Source organism: Macrosteles quadrilineatus, unplaced genomic scaffold (genome assembly GCF_028750875.1).
Source record: "Macrosteles quadrilineatus isolate MER2022 unplaced genomic scaffold, UCM_ALF_1.0 Scaffold_4__1_contigs__length_99947679, whole genome shotgun sequence".
Classification (NCBI taxonomy): Eukaryota; Metazoa; Arthropoda; class Insecta; order Hemiptera; family Cicadellidae; genus Macrosteles; species Macrosteles quadrilineatus.
Window position 1 is genome coordinate 34,371,048 of NW_026542597.1, and position 17,904 is coordinate 34,388,951.

The 17,904-nt window shown below is 33.0% G+C and overlaps 1 protein-coding gene across 1 annotated transcript in view; it reads left to right on the top strand.

The window, feature by feature from the left end:
* LOC128993660 (exportin-4-like) overlaps positions 1 to 15,221 on the top strand; it is a 59,452-nt gene extending 44,231 nt beyond the window's left edge. The window contains exons 22-24 of the mRNA XM_054417721.1: positions 3,076 to 3,294; positions 13,954 to 14,037; positions 14,827 to 15,221. Coding sequence (XP_054273696.1) covers positions 3,076 to 3,294; positions 13,954 to 14,037; positions 14,827 to 15,021 — 498 coding nt within the window. The 3' untranslated portion in view covers positions 15,022 to 15,221. The remainder of the gene's footprint in view (positions 1 to 3,075; positions 3,295 to 13,953; positions 14,038 to 14,826) is intronic.
* Positions 15,222 to 17,904: the final 2,683 nt, after the last annotated feature.

The window sequence follows — 17,904 nt, forward strand, 5'->3', positions numbered from 1 at the left end:
TTATGAATTTTTAATTCTTTTCATTTATTAGCTAAAATCAGTTGTTTTAGGATCTCTTGCAATACCTATAACTGTGCCTATAACTGTGTATCTATAACTGTGTACCTATGACATGATATGCAATTTTTACAGTCTTTACTATAACTATACCATAAACAATGTATGTGTGCTATTTTTACTGTTTTAGAGTTTTATAGTAAATTAGTTTACACAATATCTTTTCTTCAATGAGTTCTCCACTTGTCATGTTGCTTAGTCTATTACTATTTTAGGCCCTATAAAAAATAATTCCTATGTAAAGCTGTAGGCCTACTAATGCCAATAATAGATAATTCTTTATTTATGATGATGTAACTAATAATGCTATTGTAAGTGTGAGGTTTTTGTACTTAGGAGGTTAGGAGGCAGGGAATGAATGATTCATATTGCATGGTGGAAACATAGAATTTTTATTTTCTTCTTGCTTGCAGTCTTGAAGCCAGTCCACAGGCCCTAATGTTGTGATAAAGTTAATTGATTTGTTTATGATCCTTTTATATTAAGTTCCATTACAAACTTGTTGTAATATAGCTGTTTAGATATTTAAACAGTTATGAAAATGGGAAAGAATGGCTTGATAAAAAAAATTATTTTCTTCTTTCTTGCAGTTGAGGCAACTTCTAAGCTGTAAATAAGTTATGAACATGAAATAATATACATAAATACATTTTTTTCCCATATGTTATTTTCAAGTAATATTAAAAACACAGATAGGAGTTAAAAAAATATAAAAAATCCGGTAATTAATAATTTTTGGCCCGACCCGATTTTGGCCCGAAACCCGAGGACCAAAATTATCGGCCCGACCCGACCCGACCCGAACCAAAAAAGTCTGACCCGCAGACCCCTATCCCATATACATGTAAGGAAAATAAAGATGATTTGAATTTTACCTTTGCACATTGCATTCAGATTCTCTCGGGACACTCCCGTCTTCGGTCCCTTTTGCCTTTGTTAACATATAGGTGGTCACAATTAAATAATGAATGTAGCCTAGAGACATATTTTAAATGTTATCTAAATTTATGTCATCAAATATTTTATGAAGTGGTTTTAAAGTTTAGAAATCAATCTATCCGCTAAATACATGAGTTAAATCCCTTATACTTAAGAAAGAAGTACATTTTTGATGAATTTCAATCCTTGGAGTCTCAAAGATTGATATGCCAGACATCATGAGTAATGTGACAAACTTCTACATTGGATAAACATGTTGACAACAATCAACAAAAACTGTCGTAAACCGTAGGGCTTTGCAGGGTCCCCAATATTTTCGGGTCGAGTCAGGCCACCGTTAAGCCTGAGTGATCGGTTTGGGCCGGAAATAATTTTCAGGTGAAATTTGGGTCGTATAGTGTCGGGTTTTTTCATCATTGCAGGAAGCATCAGCTAAGATGCGCGCTCTAAGATTGATGATTTTGCTGCGTTTGCATGATGATGTACACGAATTTGCTGCGGTTGTGAGAGACAATAATGTCGGCTTGTTCGTAAAAGATGTTAACGAGTTTTTCAAGACTACGAACTTGATCACAATTTGTCTGCCACCGTGGAAGACATGCACTGCATGACTGCAGAGGATATTCATGACTTTCTTTACTTTTGAAAAAATTAGAAACTATTGGAGTATCAAATAATTCATTGCAATGGTTTCATTCATATCTAACAAATAAAACTCAATCTGTGGAAATAACACATCGAAAAAACAATAAAATCATTAAGTCAGCGTCAGATTTAAAAACAATAAAATATGTCGTTCCGCAAGGGTCTATCTTGGTCCATTGCTTTTCCTGTGCTATGTTAAGGACATGGACAAATCACTTTCATGTAGGCCTAAGCCTATCAGTGAACTATGCCTGTATGCTGATGATTATAATTTCATTTCAACACCTAAAATAGAACAAACGGAAGTGGCTGCTTTCATAGAACTTGGAAACCTTAGAAATTTAACATTAAATCATGATAAAACCAATTGTATTACATTTAAAAACTGCACAAAGTAGAAGTCAAATAGAACCAATGATTGTGTTTGATTCCCACATAGTTGATCCAAAGTCAAGTACAAATTTTCTTGGCCTGACTATCGATAAACACCTTAATTGGAATGAACACGTAAACAAGATCTTGACAAAAATGAACTCTGGAATTCATGCGCTTTCAAGAATGTCTTTTTATTGTAATTTAACAACATTGAAAAATATTTATTTTGTTTACATACATTCTCATATTTCTTTTGGTATTTGTTTATTTGGAGCAACAAAAAAAGCAAATTTGGATGGTATGTTAAGACTCCAAAAGAGGTCTATAAGAGTAATGCTGATATTGAATCAAGATGATTTGGCCAGAGAACATTTCAAACAGTTAAAAATACTGACGGTTTATATGGCCAATATGTTCTTGACGTCATTTTGTGTGCAAAGAACAACATTCCTAATGATGTCCCTCACGAACCCACACATCATTATAACACTAGAAAAAAGAACTCTACAAGGCAAAATCAGCACAGACTGAAGCTCTATGAAAAAAACCAACATATGTTGGTGAACAGTTTTTAAAATTAATCCCAGAAAATATTAATAAAGAAAAAAATTCATTAAAATTTAAAAGACTACTGAAAGCTTATTTAATTAACGAAGTAATTTACTTGTTGGATGAATTTCTAAACCTCCCTCTTAAATAAATAAACTAACTATGAATGTATCAACAAAGCTTCCTTAGATGAGTTGTAGGAAATAATGTTAATTTATGCATTGATAATTTTAAGAAACCATTGATTATACTTTTTCATACCTGTATTTTGACACTATTTATGTATGTATTATATGCTACTTACAAATAAAGATGACTTGAATTTGAATATTGCTCTGACTACATAAGACGTTGACAAAATGGATTTACGTTTTATTTTAGTACCTTCAAATCAAGTTCACTAGTCTGTGGCAGAACTTTAGTCCTGGCCAGTGTCATGTTGTTTAATTCAATTCAGATATACTTTGTTTTAAAGAGTATACATAAAATGTAGACATGATGATGTTGTAGATGATCACGTTTGTATGCGAGATGTACCCAGAGAAGGTGTGCTCTCAGTCAGAAGGTCTGCTAGCCAGTGTGTTGCTGACAGTACAGATGGGACTGCTGACACTAGGCCCCGAGGTGACCAATATGTGTTGTGACTTCATCCAAAGTCTGGGCACTCACCTGCACCTGCAAGGCCAGAGAGGAAGTCCCGCCTACCAGGCACTGCGGCCGTTCTTGAAGGTGACACTTTAAAATATCGAGCAAAAGTTCTTATATAGGCTACTTACATTGTATTATTTAAATTAAATATAATAATGAATGCTTTGTCCCTATTTAACACGTTAAGTGCGGTTGCGCGATGGTCGGCCGTGGCCCGTGGCTAATGGGCTGTGTGGTTGAGTGCGCAAAAACGTTTAAATTTAGTTTCATCCAAGAGGCATATTGTAGCATGTTCTGCATTCCAGTTTTTGTGGACGTAGTTTTAAAAGAACCCAACAGATAGCAGCATAAAACTAAACTGCTAGCAGGCCCTCAGTATTACCGAATGGAGCGAAAAAGCTGGAGCGAAAAACACGGATACGCCATAAAAAAAACAGCAAAAAAGTATCAAGCACAATTTTGAGTTGATCTTCCTTCCACAATACTACACTAGGCCTTACAGTACAATTTCACTAAATCTAAGACAAACCCCCACAATACACTAAGTTTTAAACAGTCCCCAATAGTGATGTGTCAAAACCAGCGAGCACATAATAATAATAATAATAATAGAGAGGACACGGCGCTTAACCAAATGCACTGAAAGTGTGGCCAAATCCGCCATCTTGGTCCGTCATACAGCCTGAATCCAAGACCCGCGAGCTCAGTTCACATTAAAAACCTCGCGACAAATACACGATCATAAACAACATTAATAGTTAACAAAAAATTCTGAAATTTTGCACACTTGTAGATATGATACTGAGGAAAACGATGGTGGTAATATAAAGTTATTAGTTATGATAGTAATTGAGTTATAAATATGTTTAATACTTATGTAGTTTAATTTTTCAGATTCAGACATGAAAAAGTTGTATTGCGAGGAAATTTTTTATTTTTTGGTCAGAGAAATTTCGTCAGCGGGAAAGTTGTGGATAAATAACCAAATTTAACTATCCGATTCACCAAACATTTTTATCATGTTCGGTTTTCTAAAAAATCAGGTACAAAAGGGATCCATTGCCGCTGCTCCGCGCCACGCCCGCTGCGCCGCCGGGCCGTCGTCTATACATTTAGCGTGCAGTGTTTTAATGTTTTATACTGTTGTACTGTAATATTGTATATATTAAAGAAATTTTCAAATATATTGTCTATGTAGAATTTTCAACCGTTTAGTAAAACTTTTTAAGGACTAATTAGCTTTCAATATCATCCAGGATAAACTCAAGATAATTCTGTAAGTTAAATTAAACTTTCCAAATATATTTGTAAAATTACACTCAATTTATTGTCCCAGAAAAATTACAGTTTTATTGAGATGTTGCCTGATTTTATTTTTGTGAAGACTTTCGTTACTTATTTTACAGTAGTAGCGAACTCTAACATTGAAATATTTTTTAGCAATAATTTTAATTAGGTACTAAACAAAAATGATTTTTGTCCATATTGTTTCATATCCTGAGAAATATGTACTATTTGGAAACAAATTTACTCCTATACATTGTCCAAGTACTTTGTTCGTCAAGTCCTCAATTACATTGTTTTCCTTTACACTAATATCATTTATTCTCACCAAGCATAGCAGACGACTAGCGCGCTGCACACGCCGGGACTACTGTTGGGGAAATGAATATGTGCTTGAGTTTGAGCCTAAATATCTCTTGAGATTAATTATCCGATTTTGTTGAGACAAAAATTAAATATAAACTGGTTTAAATACATTTTACGTGGTAACAATTAAAAAACATTCCGTTTACCAGAACAATTTTTATAGTTGAAAGATTCTAAAAAGTACCGGTTTTAAGAACACTGAAGTTTAAAACTTAATTATAAACAAACCACTAAGCCAATCTTTCTGAAATTTGTATGGCTTATTGGTAGATTTATTGTTAACAGTTCCATGCGTTTTAAAATGTTTACTCACGATAGTTTTTATGCTGATGTTTATTTTTAAAACTATGCTAACATCGTTAATAAGACGCTAAAAAATTTCGTTCAAAATACCATCGTGTTTGTCGCGACACAAGAAATAACACCAATATGACAGATTAAGCGAACAAAGGTGTTTTTTAAACAGATATATATTTGTAAACAAAAATTTTCTCCCGCATCTGGCAGGCCGATTGGCTCAGTGGTTTGTTTACAATTAAATTTTAAACTTCAGTGTTAGTGCAGAGTTTCTTAAAACCCGGTACTTTTTAGGATCTTTCAACAATATAAATTTTTCTGGTAAACGGATTTTTTTATTGCTACCACGTAAAATGTATTTAAACCAGCTTATATTTAATTTTTGTTTCAACAAAATTGGATTATTCATCTCCGAGATCTTTAAGCTCAAACTTAAGTGCACATATTTATTTCCCCGACAGGGAGGCTAGCGCCGCCATCTTTGTCCGTTTCGCCGGCTAGTAAGACTGCCACGCTCCTGCGCTCCGAGTAGCGCTTCTATTTTGTTATGTGTTCGTTGGTCAAAACTGAATCTCAAATCTCAAAACCAACAAAACTTTGGAAAAGTTTCGGTTTTGAGTTTTGATCACCGAGTTTCGAGATTCAAAAGTTTTGAAATTGAAGATTTTGGTAGTTTTATTTTTGAAACTGCTGACATTTTTGTCATTATTATTGTTAATAACACTGTTTCCACACAAGCTCGTAGCAATAGAGCAAACATGTCATCATCAACAGTAATAAAACAAGTAAACTGTATTCTTAACTTCAAAAGGCATCTTAAATACTATAACTGAAACGAGGTACTATTCAGTTCCATATCAATATTTCATAACAAAAAGAAATATTAAATACTAAATATTCTAATAGGGATGGTCAAGTCTCAAAATTTCGGGAAATTTTAAATCTCGTTACACGAGACAAGATTTCTTTTTGGCCGAGATTTTTATCGAGACGAGAATTAAAAAAAAAAAAAAATCTTATACTTATTTAATACGCAAGCAGGTTTTTTGTGACAATTACTCCTCCGAAACTACTGAACCGATTGAGATGTTTTTGGTGTCATTGGAAAGAGGGTAACGTGAAGTTGTGCAGGAAACTTTCTTTTTAGGGAAATAATGAGAGAGTGAGACCATGGAGCCCTTTAAAGTTTCATATTTCTCCATAAGATTAACATTGGAAACAAAAATTGTTATGAAACACCAGCTGTTGTAAGAAATCAAAAGTGAGAAGAAGAGCATATGTTAATTGTAAACAGTCGATAAGTTTGCTACAAACTTACTGACTTGGTTGAAATTTGTTTTAAAATAACGCCTGTAATACTTAGCAATTGCTCGAATTCGAGCAACAGGGACACTAGTAATAATAAAAAACGCCTGCAGAAAGTCAATGCAATACCCGCAATACAGGAGCGTGTTGTAGTTGCGTTTCCTTTGCGAAGGCGTTCTTATTTAATTAATTCTTCAAATGTAAATATTACTTTAATTATTTTAATTACATTTGAGAAGTTTTTTTAAGTGTTAGCAGTGTGAGGAATGTTTTATTACTATAAAAAAGTCAAAACAAGTAACTATTTTATAAAAATTTATATTTTATTTTATGATTTATTTTATTTTAGGATAAGTTGAACTCTATCCTAACTGATATCACTATGTTTCCTAATCGTAGGCATTTTTAATAATTTAGGCGTGATTAATAAAAAAATGTTATGCTGATGTTTTTTTAATAAGATTGTAAATATTCTTGCCTATTATCATTATTTTTGTATTTAAACAGTCATCTAACAATGTTACAAAATCAGGTAAAAATTCCGAACGTGCATTTCCCGTTGTGTATGAGAAGGGAAATCCCGTCTCGATCTCGTCTCGAAATTTTATGAGAAATAAAAAATCTCGTCTCGTCTCGAACTAAAAATCCAATCTCGTCCATCCCTATATTCTAATTAATCTAATATTTAGTTTATGTTGGTGTTAGGGGCTTAATTTTAATGTTGGTTGTTTACACTCACTCCCATGGCCATTTATGCCCAAGGCGGGATTTGGCCGCACCAACAACTGCTCTCCACCTCTCTCGATCTTCTGCCTCTTCCAATGCTGCCCCCACTTCTCTGACGTCCATGGAGACACTATCCTACCATCTCTTCTTGGGCCTTCCTAATGATCGTTTCCCTTCTGGCTTTCCTATACTTGCTTCTTTTAATAGTGAACCCCGTTCTCTCCGTTGTGCGTGTCCTGGATATGTTGGTTGTTTATAAAAAAAAAATATGTTGTATTCGGGTTTAAGATTATCAGTCACATATCCATGTTATTTCAGTGTCAGGAGTCCATCTCTTTCAGTTTTAATTGCATACTTAACATTTTATTATTTACTAGCTGTTGTACCCGTGCTTTGCAACGGGAATAGGACACAAAATAGATACATTTTAATCTTTACATCTGTTGCATATAATAGTTACACATCCGCCAACGCCTTTAGAAACGAAATTCAACTTTTATGGCCTTAATAGAAACGTTTAAGTTATGACTTTAAATGTGGTAAGTAGTGGGTACATATCTTTTTATTTATTATTGACATTTTAAATTTCAATTTTGAAGTTATTACTAACGAGTTGGTGGCCCGTCCTACGTACGGAAATCGAGTTGCTAACTAAAACGGATTAATTCAGAACATCTAGTTTACACGCATAGACACAAATTCTGGCAGTTTTAATGGGGAAGATCACCTTATAAACAAAACGTGACCACCTATCTATTCCATTCGAATATAGACCTAAAATATGGCGATATACATTTAAATCCTATAATTTTACCATAAAACAGCATTTGTGTCGATTTTAAAAATCTTAAAAGTGAGATTGGCGACCGATTCACACTGGTTTTGAGTAGAGTAGTTACATGCCACCTCCAATTGCATACTGTACTACTTATGTACTTACCGTACCTTATCTTACCTCCGTGACCACTGAAACTTTTATGAGGATTCTCTTCCATCACCTGCCTCTTCAAAATTTAGATCCCAGTCTGAGGATGCATTTCATAACTTGATATTTCCCGTCTATCGTGTGGTACTCCTTGGAATATACTTTTTAAAAGTTTATGCACAGCCTGTCCATCCAAGCTTTACCTACTTCTGGAAAGCATCCCTATATTTGGGTGTTAACACATTTCTCTTACCTCTCTGTTCTTTTTTATTTCGACCTCCGGGCCGTTATCTTGAACTGGTCTGTATATTTTCTCTGTACTTTATTATCTAACCCAGCATTAAGGTTTTTCGGTTCTTTGGTCAGTGCCCAAGTTTCTGAATCATCAGCACTACGGGGATAGTTGGTATGGTATGAGTCGACTTTGATTTCTGCTGCACCCTGCAGTTTATTTGACAGTTTTATAGAGACCTACTACGCCGATTGACGCTTTCATTACTAACCAAAATTGTTTATGCCGACATACTCACATTCAAACATACAGAAAAAGGAGTATCAACATGTAAACCACTTATATCTTAAACAATTAAGCGATAAACTGCTGAACAAAAATTTCCCAAATATGAGTTCAAATTTGCAATGCATAAACTAAATACTTACACAGATTGCATTTACGGCAGAACTTGATTAAACGCAAGTGTTTGAGATGTTTAGTTCAAAATAACACATTTCCTGATAATGCAGATCCTTCACGGTAGGGGAAAACTACCATACCTACAGTACATTTTAATGAAATAGTATGTAGGCAAACACCAACGAACAATATTTTTGTAAACTAACAACTCGTAACATAAACATTTCAATGTACTGCATTAACACTGCACTTTAATGTATTTCTTTGACGTTGTCTATAGCAATGTAAATTGACAAATGACAATAAATGGATTCTTATTCTTATTCTTATTCTTAATGACAGTTATAAACCAGCTGTTAGTTAAACCAGCATTGAAAATACTTTAAAATGCTAGCGTCGGCTGCTAGACTTTTTAAAAATTAAAACTTAATTTCTAAAATCTGAAACCATGAACTAAAATTATGGCTTCGACATTCCCTAGTTCTCAAAATTATCTTTCTTTCAAAACAAAAATCATGAATATCCGTCAAGAGGTTGATTCAGAATCGTGAAATAAAAAAAACTCTGTTTTGTTTTAATATTATAGATTATTAAATTTAAATGAACATTTTTTTTTAATTTCACTCTTCTTTATATTAAATCGCAAATCCTTCCATCTTCAGTATCTTCACTCACAATAAATCATTAGCAAAACAAAGTCAGCTGTTATAAACTTAAGAAATATTGCTGTGCCTTACCAATACAGTTTTTTGAAATATTAAAGAAACTATATCTATAGGTACTATAAAAAATTTTAAACAAATAATTTAGCATTAAAGACAATACAGTTTTTTGAAATATTAAAGAAACTATATCTATAGGTACTATACAAAATTCTAAACAAATAATTAAGCATTAAACACAGTAGACAAAACTAATATGATTATAAAAACACCAAGGACTAAAAAATGTAACAGAAAATACAGTATATGTTTCACTGCATCTCTGATTCTACTCTACAAAAATATCAAGAAACAACTTAATATACAAACCAGTTATTTTAATCAGTTCCATCGTCCATTGCCTTTACATATTGCTCACTTACCATTAAGTAAACATAGTAACAGATATTTCATTGATTTTAGAAATAAAAGGAACACAGTGTACTGCTTACTGTCGGGTCAAAAAGTATAGATACTCGAGTTTGAGCTTTTATTGCAACGTAACCAGTTGACGTAGAAAAATAGAAGTTACATCATAATTTTAAGAATTTATTTCTGCGTTTATGTGTGTTGGTTTCAAATTTTTTATTCAGTTTCAACTCAGCCTTTCAGCGGGTTGAATGAAAAAGGTACAGGTTTTTCGGCGCTTTACCAACAACGGGCGACTTTAACATTTTATAACAAACAAACTACTTATCTAATCGTCATGAAACTTTTATAGCTTTTAGAACATATACTTACAAAGCATATTTATAAGTTTTAGAATTTTTCGTCAATAAAAAAAAATTCTGTTATGGTTTTTGTAAAGGCATTTTATTTCAGGGACGGAACAAGTTAGAAACTCCGATGAAAGCTTAAAATAAAGCTCTTAAAAAGATACAAATGAAAAGTTGAGTTGCACATTAGCTAAGTGGTCTTTAATAATTAAAATGGACGTATAATCAAAGCTGTTCTGAAACGCAATAGTGAGTGAAATTTGTACCACTATCGATCCGCAGGCAGGGAGTTCTCCCTGCCCAGGACCGGTTTTGGCAGCACGGATCAAACCGACGAACATCACTACAATAAACCTACCCCTAACCATATCTTCACAGTTGCAATCGACTTCCAAACGCACTCCGAAACCTTCTGTTAAAATAAGTATCGCTTGTCATTACACTTGACTCCAAAAGAACAAAACATATCGCCTTTAAAATCACAGTAGGTTTCACCTTCTGATAATGTGGCGCTCTGGGCATCTTGACTACAACGAGTAACACAGATAGGCTGAGGAAAATATGTCTAGACCACAATATAACATTGTAGGGATGGAATGTATGTAATTATGTATGACTCAGTGGTAGGAGTGGAGTAAGGGTGGTTCGTAGGCAGATAACCTCGTGGGGTATGTATGATTCATCGTTCGAGCGTCCGTGCTGCCAAAACCGGTCCTGGGCAGGGAGAACTCCCTGCCTGCGGATCGATAGCGGTACAAATTTCACGCACTATTGCGTTTCAGAACAGCTTTGATTATACGTCCATTTTAATTATTAAAGACCACTTAGCTAATGTGCAACTCAACTTTTCATTCGTATCTTTTTAAGAGCTTTATTTTAAGCTTTCATCGGAGTTTCTAACTTGTTCCGTCTCTGAAATAAAATGCCTTTACAAAAACCATAACAGAATTTTTTTTTATTGACGAAAAATTCTAAAACTTATAAATATGCTTTATAAGTATATTTTCTAAAAGCTTTAAAAGTTTCATGACGATTAGATAAGTAGTTTGTTTGTTATAAAATGTTAAAGTCGCCCGTTGTTGGTAAAGCGCCGAAAAACCTGTACCTTTTTCATTCAACCCGCTGAAAGGCTAAGTTGAAACTGAATAAAAAATTTGAAACCAACACACATAAACGCAGAAATAAATTCTTAAAAATGTGATGTAACTTGTATTTTTCTACGTCAACTGGTTACGTTGCAATAAAAGCTCAAACTCGAGTATCTATACTTTTTGACCCGACAGTAGTTTTATGATATTTTCCTTGGTTTAATTTAATCAGTGGAGTGGCAAAACACAAATAATAAATTTATCAAATAAAGTAAATGTGAACTGAAAGCACTGAAAGCTATGTTAAGATAAGAGTTTTTTGTATTACCATTTGATAATTAATTATAGTTACACATATACAACAGATTTTAAAAAACGAAAATCAACGACGTACAATTTAGTTATTGATGATATTCTTTAGTTTAATCTAACACATGTTAAGCAGTTATAATTTATTTAAAGTAGAATTTGGAGGCTACTTTAAATAAATTATAACTGCTTAACATATAAAACATCTATACATTGTAATTTTCATACTGTTTCCATGAAATCATATAAATAATATTATTTTCATAACTTAGACGCTTTAAAAAAATCCAAAGCAGAGCCGGAGTTGATACAGCAACGGTTATAGAATCTTTTTTTTATATAATCATTGACATAGTTTTAGAATAAATAATCCATGATAAAAGGTTAGATTAAAATAAACCTACCTCATAGTTATGGAAAATATTATATTTAATTTCTTTGTATCAGCTGTCTGAAGTTGTGAAATATGCAGTTTAGCAGTTCTTCTTGTTTACATTTAAATGTCAAAGCAAATGTAAACAAACATTGTTAGTGTTCTCATCACAGCCATGGAGACCAATCAATATTTACTCGTACTTTTAAAATCTTCACATCAGAACTTTTAAAGCCAAAGGGGCAAAGCCTACGGTCAGTATCGAAATGTGAATATTCCTATAATGGTCCTTGGTATGGTAACTATATTTTTGTAAAATTTTAGCCCAGTTGGTTCAGTAGTTTTTGCACCTATTAGGCTAGGATTATACTAGGACGCTGGCGTCCGAGAGGCCAGCGTCCGGGACGCTAGCGGGGCATTAAATCAAATGGGGGGCGATTATACTATGGATGCTAGCGTCGGATGCTAAAAAAAGCCACCGAAAGCTCGAAGTTATTACCGTAGGTGGCATGGTAAGACCTAGGCCCGGGACCGATTTACTTTTTCATTTTGATGTCCCCAGAGGCCAAAAACACCATCCGTTCGTATAGATTTAAATATCATATGTAAATGTCTGTAAACGCGATAACTGGAGTAACTTTTGTTCTATTTTGAAGAAATTTGGTTTTAAGGTGAAGGGTGGGATAAATTTGAATGAGTTCGCGAACCAGCATGAACATACCTTGGGAACGGGGTTTTATGTGCTAAAAAAAGGGGGTTTGTCATTTTTGATCCATAAAACTAAAAAAATCACAATTTCTCTCTAGACAATTTTAATGAGCTTTTAAGTGTTTTTGTACTGTTATTAGTTATGGAGAAAATTAAAAAAAGAGTATATTAAAAATTGCCATGTTATTCTTATAGAAAATGTTGTTAAGTGTTGGAATTTGCTTGTGTATGGATATATTTAAATTAAACTTGGCCAATTTGTTTTATACTAAGCTAATAATACAGTATTTTACAAAAAAACACACTTTATTAGCCCCCTTAAAGCATCTAACCTTGGTACTCGTTAAACCTAATGTTATTTAAATAGATATAAACAAAAAGTGACTAAACATTGAAATAAAATGGCAGTCCGAGAGGCCAACACAAATCACGTCATTTTTCGGCTCGAGTTGGGACGCTAGCCTCTCGGACGCCAGCGTCCTAGTATAATCCTAGCCTTAGTAATACACATACAGACAGACACCATTAGATTTTTGTATAATAGTATAGATTACCTGTATTTTTTTACCAGCTAAGTAAAAAAGTTTCGCGTTAAGGTTTTGACATTTGTAACTCGATTTTTAAAAGTTTCGGTTTTGGTTTTGAGATTTGAAATTTCTGGTATTGACCATCACTAGTCCCCACCACCGACGAAATTGTCGGATCTGAAAACAAATTATACCAGATTAAAGTATTAAACTGGCACAGCAAGCTTCAAGCGAAATGTCGTTCCCCGTGCGAAGCTGAGCTCACACTAGATCAATACTGAGTTAGCAGTGCTACGTAGTTTAACGTAGTCTGCCGCGCGCGCCAGTCCCGCACTCTATTAAATAATGTAGGCCGTATCAACGTGTTAAGAAGCATTATTTACTTAGTACGAATTGTTATTTAAAAAATTATAAATCAGTTATATTCCTTTAGTTTGTATGCATATCCATTTTAAAATTATAGTGATCTGAGTATTTATTACAAACTGTATAAAGTCTGGAGCTACAGAACTATGACGCTTTTAAATTTGTTGTTTTTTGGCTTCATTGTCCATAGGAGTCGGCGAGCAAGATTTTTTATTTTGCGTCGAGTAAACAATTTTGAACTTTAGGGCTCGGGCCAAAAATGGGTTTGTTTTGTATTGTATGTATTAATTTTTAAATTTACATAGTTTTTTTATCAATATTATAGTAGGTACAACCTCTCAATAATCATTTAGGAACATTCTGTATAGTTCCTTTAGTAGTGCAGCATAGTGTGATACACAATTTATGTTTTCAGATGCTGATGGACCTCATTTTGTCCCATCAAATCAACTCAGACCAAGCTGGACCAGCTCTCTTCATACTGATATGTTGTTATCAGGTACGTGGTCTTAGTATTCTTGAACAATGTGAGGTGGAGAGTTTCAAAGTTTTACAAAGTTAACACAAACAAGACGGTTCTAAAAATGTTTTGAAATTGCTTTATTCTCATCAAATCTACTACTGTGAAGTGCTCAAGCTTGTTTAAAAATGTAATAATTTGTTAGTAAAAAAACTTGTTTTCTTAACTTTTTTTAACTGATGAATTAATACTAGTGTATACAAGGCAAGAGTCAGTAAAAATTCTTATTTTAATTCCTTTTGTAATATTAATTGACGCTATCCAAATTCATCGTAATCAGTAAATAACTTATTGGAGAAATTAAAGTTACAAGCAACCATTTCGTTACAAAAAAGGATGTTTATTTATATCAATATGCAATTTTTTTAGGATAGGCTATGTAAAAATAACTTATTCTTAGCTACATCCTGTAGAGTTTAGCGTATTGTTCCCATCGCCGAGCGTGGGAGCGGAAATGCAGAGATTCCTAGAATGTGGTGGTTTAACCAAACTGCTCTCAAAACAAAGTTGGTTAAAAAAAAATAAAAACTAATAAATTACGATAAATAGATAATCAATTTTTGGTTAATGCTAGGTCGTTTTAGAGAAGGTCTACTGTATTTGTATTTAAAATGCTTACACTAAAATATTTCTTAGTCAACCAAATAAATGTGGCAAGGTAGGTTAAAAAATGCGGTTCTAAAATCAAAAATTGACTCTCAGGATAACACTCATATGTTTTTCTCCCCTTCCAAGTTTGTGTTTAATGACAAACTGATAATCCTGCAGGAGGATTATCAAGAGATAGTCCAGAACCTGATCAACAGCCAGACAGATTCAGAAACTGCGCAGAGGTTAGCGGCGGCCTTTACAGAACTGACGACCAATGTCACTCTCAATACAGAACGACCGCAGAAGATGAGGTTTAGAGATAACTTTGACAAGTTCATTGTCAATGTCCACGGCTTCCTACTCGTCAAGTAAATTTGTGATAACTACACAGTAGCTTCGTTGTCAAACCAGTTTTATGGTTTGTTTCTTAATTATGTACAAATATTTAAAACATCATGTGATTCCACTGTACAATGTACGTGTAAAATTTTTCAACAATTTTTATACGATAGACTCGCTTCACATAATTGTTGTAGCTTTAAGGTTATGTACATAGTCACGTCTCATCAACATTTCACAATGTATTATTTATTCTGTAGATGTCGGATTATCTTGTTTTCGTTTAAGGTTCCGCTCCAGTACAACTTGTGTATTTTAGTTCCTCAATGTGCTTGTATTCAAATGTACGAGTTCTCAATTTATTTTAGGGAAGGACAAGAACGGATTTCAGCTTTGGGGAAGGATTTTTAATCTCTTAAATTTGGAAGTATTTTTGGAAACTATACAAGTAATAGTATAAATAACAAACCATTAATTAGTACGTTTGAGATTATAAGTTAGTACCAATTTTCTTAAACAAGACTTCTTAAAAAGCACACTTTCTTACTTCCCTTATCTTATCAGCAACCCTAAGTACTAGTCAAATCTTATCAAATGTGTTGAACTTTAAACTCGTGTTTCCTTATAAAAAATAAAACATTAAAAGTGACATTGACGTTGAAACAGAAACCTTATTTTAAATATTATGGAAAACATCTGACATGATAAAGAAAATATTTTTGTATCAGGCAAATATAAATCTGCTTTGTCTGTAGGTTTGCTGCGTGGGGGTATATTTTATTGGTACAGACATCTTGTTTTATCTCATCTTCTTTGGAGTAAACCAATCCTTTTTAGATTTAGTGGTACAGAGATTATATTGATGAAGCACTTTAAAAATTGTTGTACTTAAATAATTTATTATGTGTTTACTTTTATTTGTAGGACTTTTGTAGATCTTATTGTGGCCAGTATTTGTCGTTTTAAGTTTTTTTTTGTTTTTATTCTTCTACAACTGATTATATGTTAGTAAATTATTTTTAGAAAATTAAAATATATTTAACTAGCTGACCCGACAGGCTGAGGCATAACTGAGGCAGCTGACATAGCTGAGGCAAGGGCCTTGTTTCATTGTTTTCAAAATTTGCTTATGCATTTATTGAACAGTAGATAAGGATGGTGAATAGTCTCAAGACATTTTGTTAAGATAAAATAAAAAGATTGCTTGCACCAAGAACCGTACTTATATCAAATTTGTATTGCTTAATACAAAAAAGGGGAAAAAATTGAGAGTTGTAGATACTTTCTGTCCTACTTCATTTTGTTTCATAAACAAAAGATTTATTACCGAAATATTGTTATATTGTCAAGTTATAAATAGACTACAATTTGTTAGATTGCTTTGACCAAACAAGTCTTGAAAGCCATCACACAAAATTATGTTGAAATTTGCAAAGAATATCATTGTTTTATGTGCCTTTTTTGAGAGTTGTTTATTTTTCTTGAGAGTGAGGTGTGAACGCTTGTATAATATTGACTTTTACTGCCATAAAAGTTTATTGTTATTTTGAATCCATAAACATTGTTGCCAAATAACTGTTTTGCTTTTTTCGTGTGAGGTTTGGAGGCAGTCAATTTGTTAAATTTTGTTTAAATTGTTAACCTCTTTAGTTTCTTGTTTGCTGTGATGTTAATTAGCCTGGTTTTATCGTTCTTGGTAGTGATTTGGAAATAAAATTTGTGTTGTGTAACATTTTTGAGTGACGTAGAATTCTTACAGTTGTATGTAAAACAGTTTAGCAAAATTCTTAAGAAATCTACAAATGCACTACATGAGGTATTTGCTTTGGTAATAAAAAATACTGGATTCAAAATTAAATGCTCTTTATAATTTTTAAGGCTTATATCTAAATCAAGAGCATTTTAAAAAAATCTTCTAAAGAATGTTTAAATTTAAGAAACATTTCAGTCAACTGATGAAAAATAAAACCTGAAACAAACTTAAGTTATATTGTTTCATTTAGTTTGGATGTTTCAGCTAACAAATGGATTTATCCTTGTTTTAAGATAGGCTGGTATATTTTGATAAAGTGCCTGTTGTGCGCCAGGATGGCAGGGCAAAATGTTGTAAATTAAAACATCTCAACAAGTGTAAAGTAATATTTATTTAATACATCTTTGGTAAAATATTAAAGCATAATTATCTTAATAAAAGTACTTTAGATATTAGTACTACTAGGCAATGGGATTGACATAACACATGGTCTACAGATGGCTATACTTTGACTACTGTTTTGACTAAAACCTTGATTTACAGGATAAACATGTTCGTAACGAGCAGTTATCACAGCTGAACGTGTCCCTATCTTAGTGAATAATTCGGATTTTATTGGTTCTTTACTAGCCGTACTTGACCCACAAGAAGGTGGCTTCCCAAAAGAACGTTTTTCCATACAGGCTGGCTCAAATTTTTTGCTTGACTTAGACCCCAGCTTATATCGTATAGTTTCTACTTAATATAATACAAGTGTACACAGTACCCTATTACATATAAAGCTATTACCAAAAATACCACCATTGAACATTGCTATTATTAAAATATTTAAGGCACCATCCGAATATCAATCCCACTTCTGACACCAAAATTGTCGTGCGCCAGGATGGCAGGGCAAAATGTTGTAAATTAAAACATCTCAACAAGTGTAAAGTAATATTTATTTAATACATCTTTGGTAAAATATTAAAGCATAATATATATATCTTAATAAAAGTACTTTAGATATTAGTACTACTAGGCAAAACAATGGGATTGACATAACAGATGGTATCGGCCCTAACAGAAGTAATTTAGAAAATACTTAGTCATCTGAGTTGGAAGAATAGGGGGCTACTTACAGACCCTGGTGTGCTGCTCGATGTCTGATAGTGGAATGAATT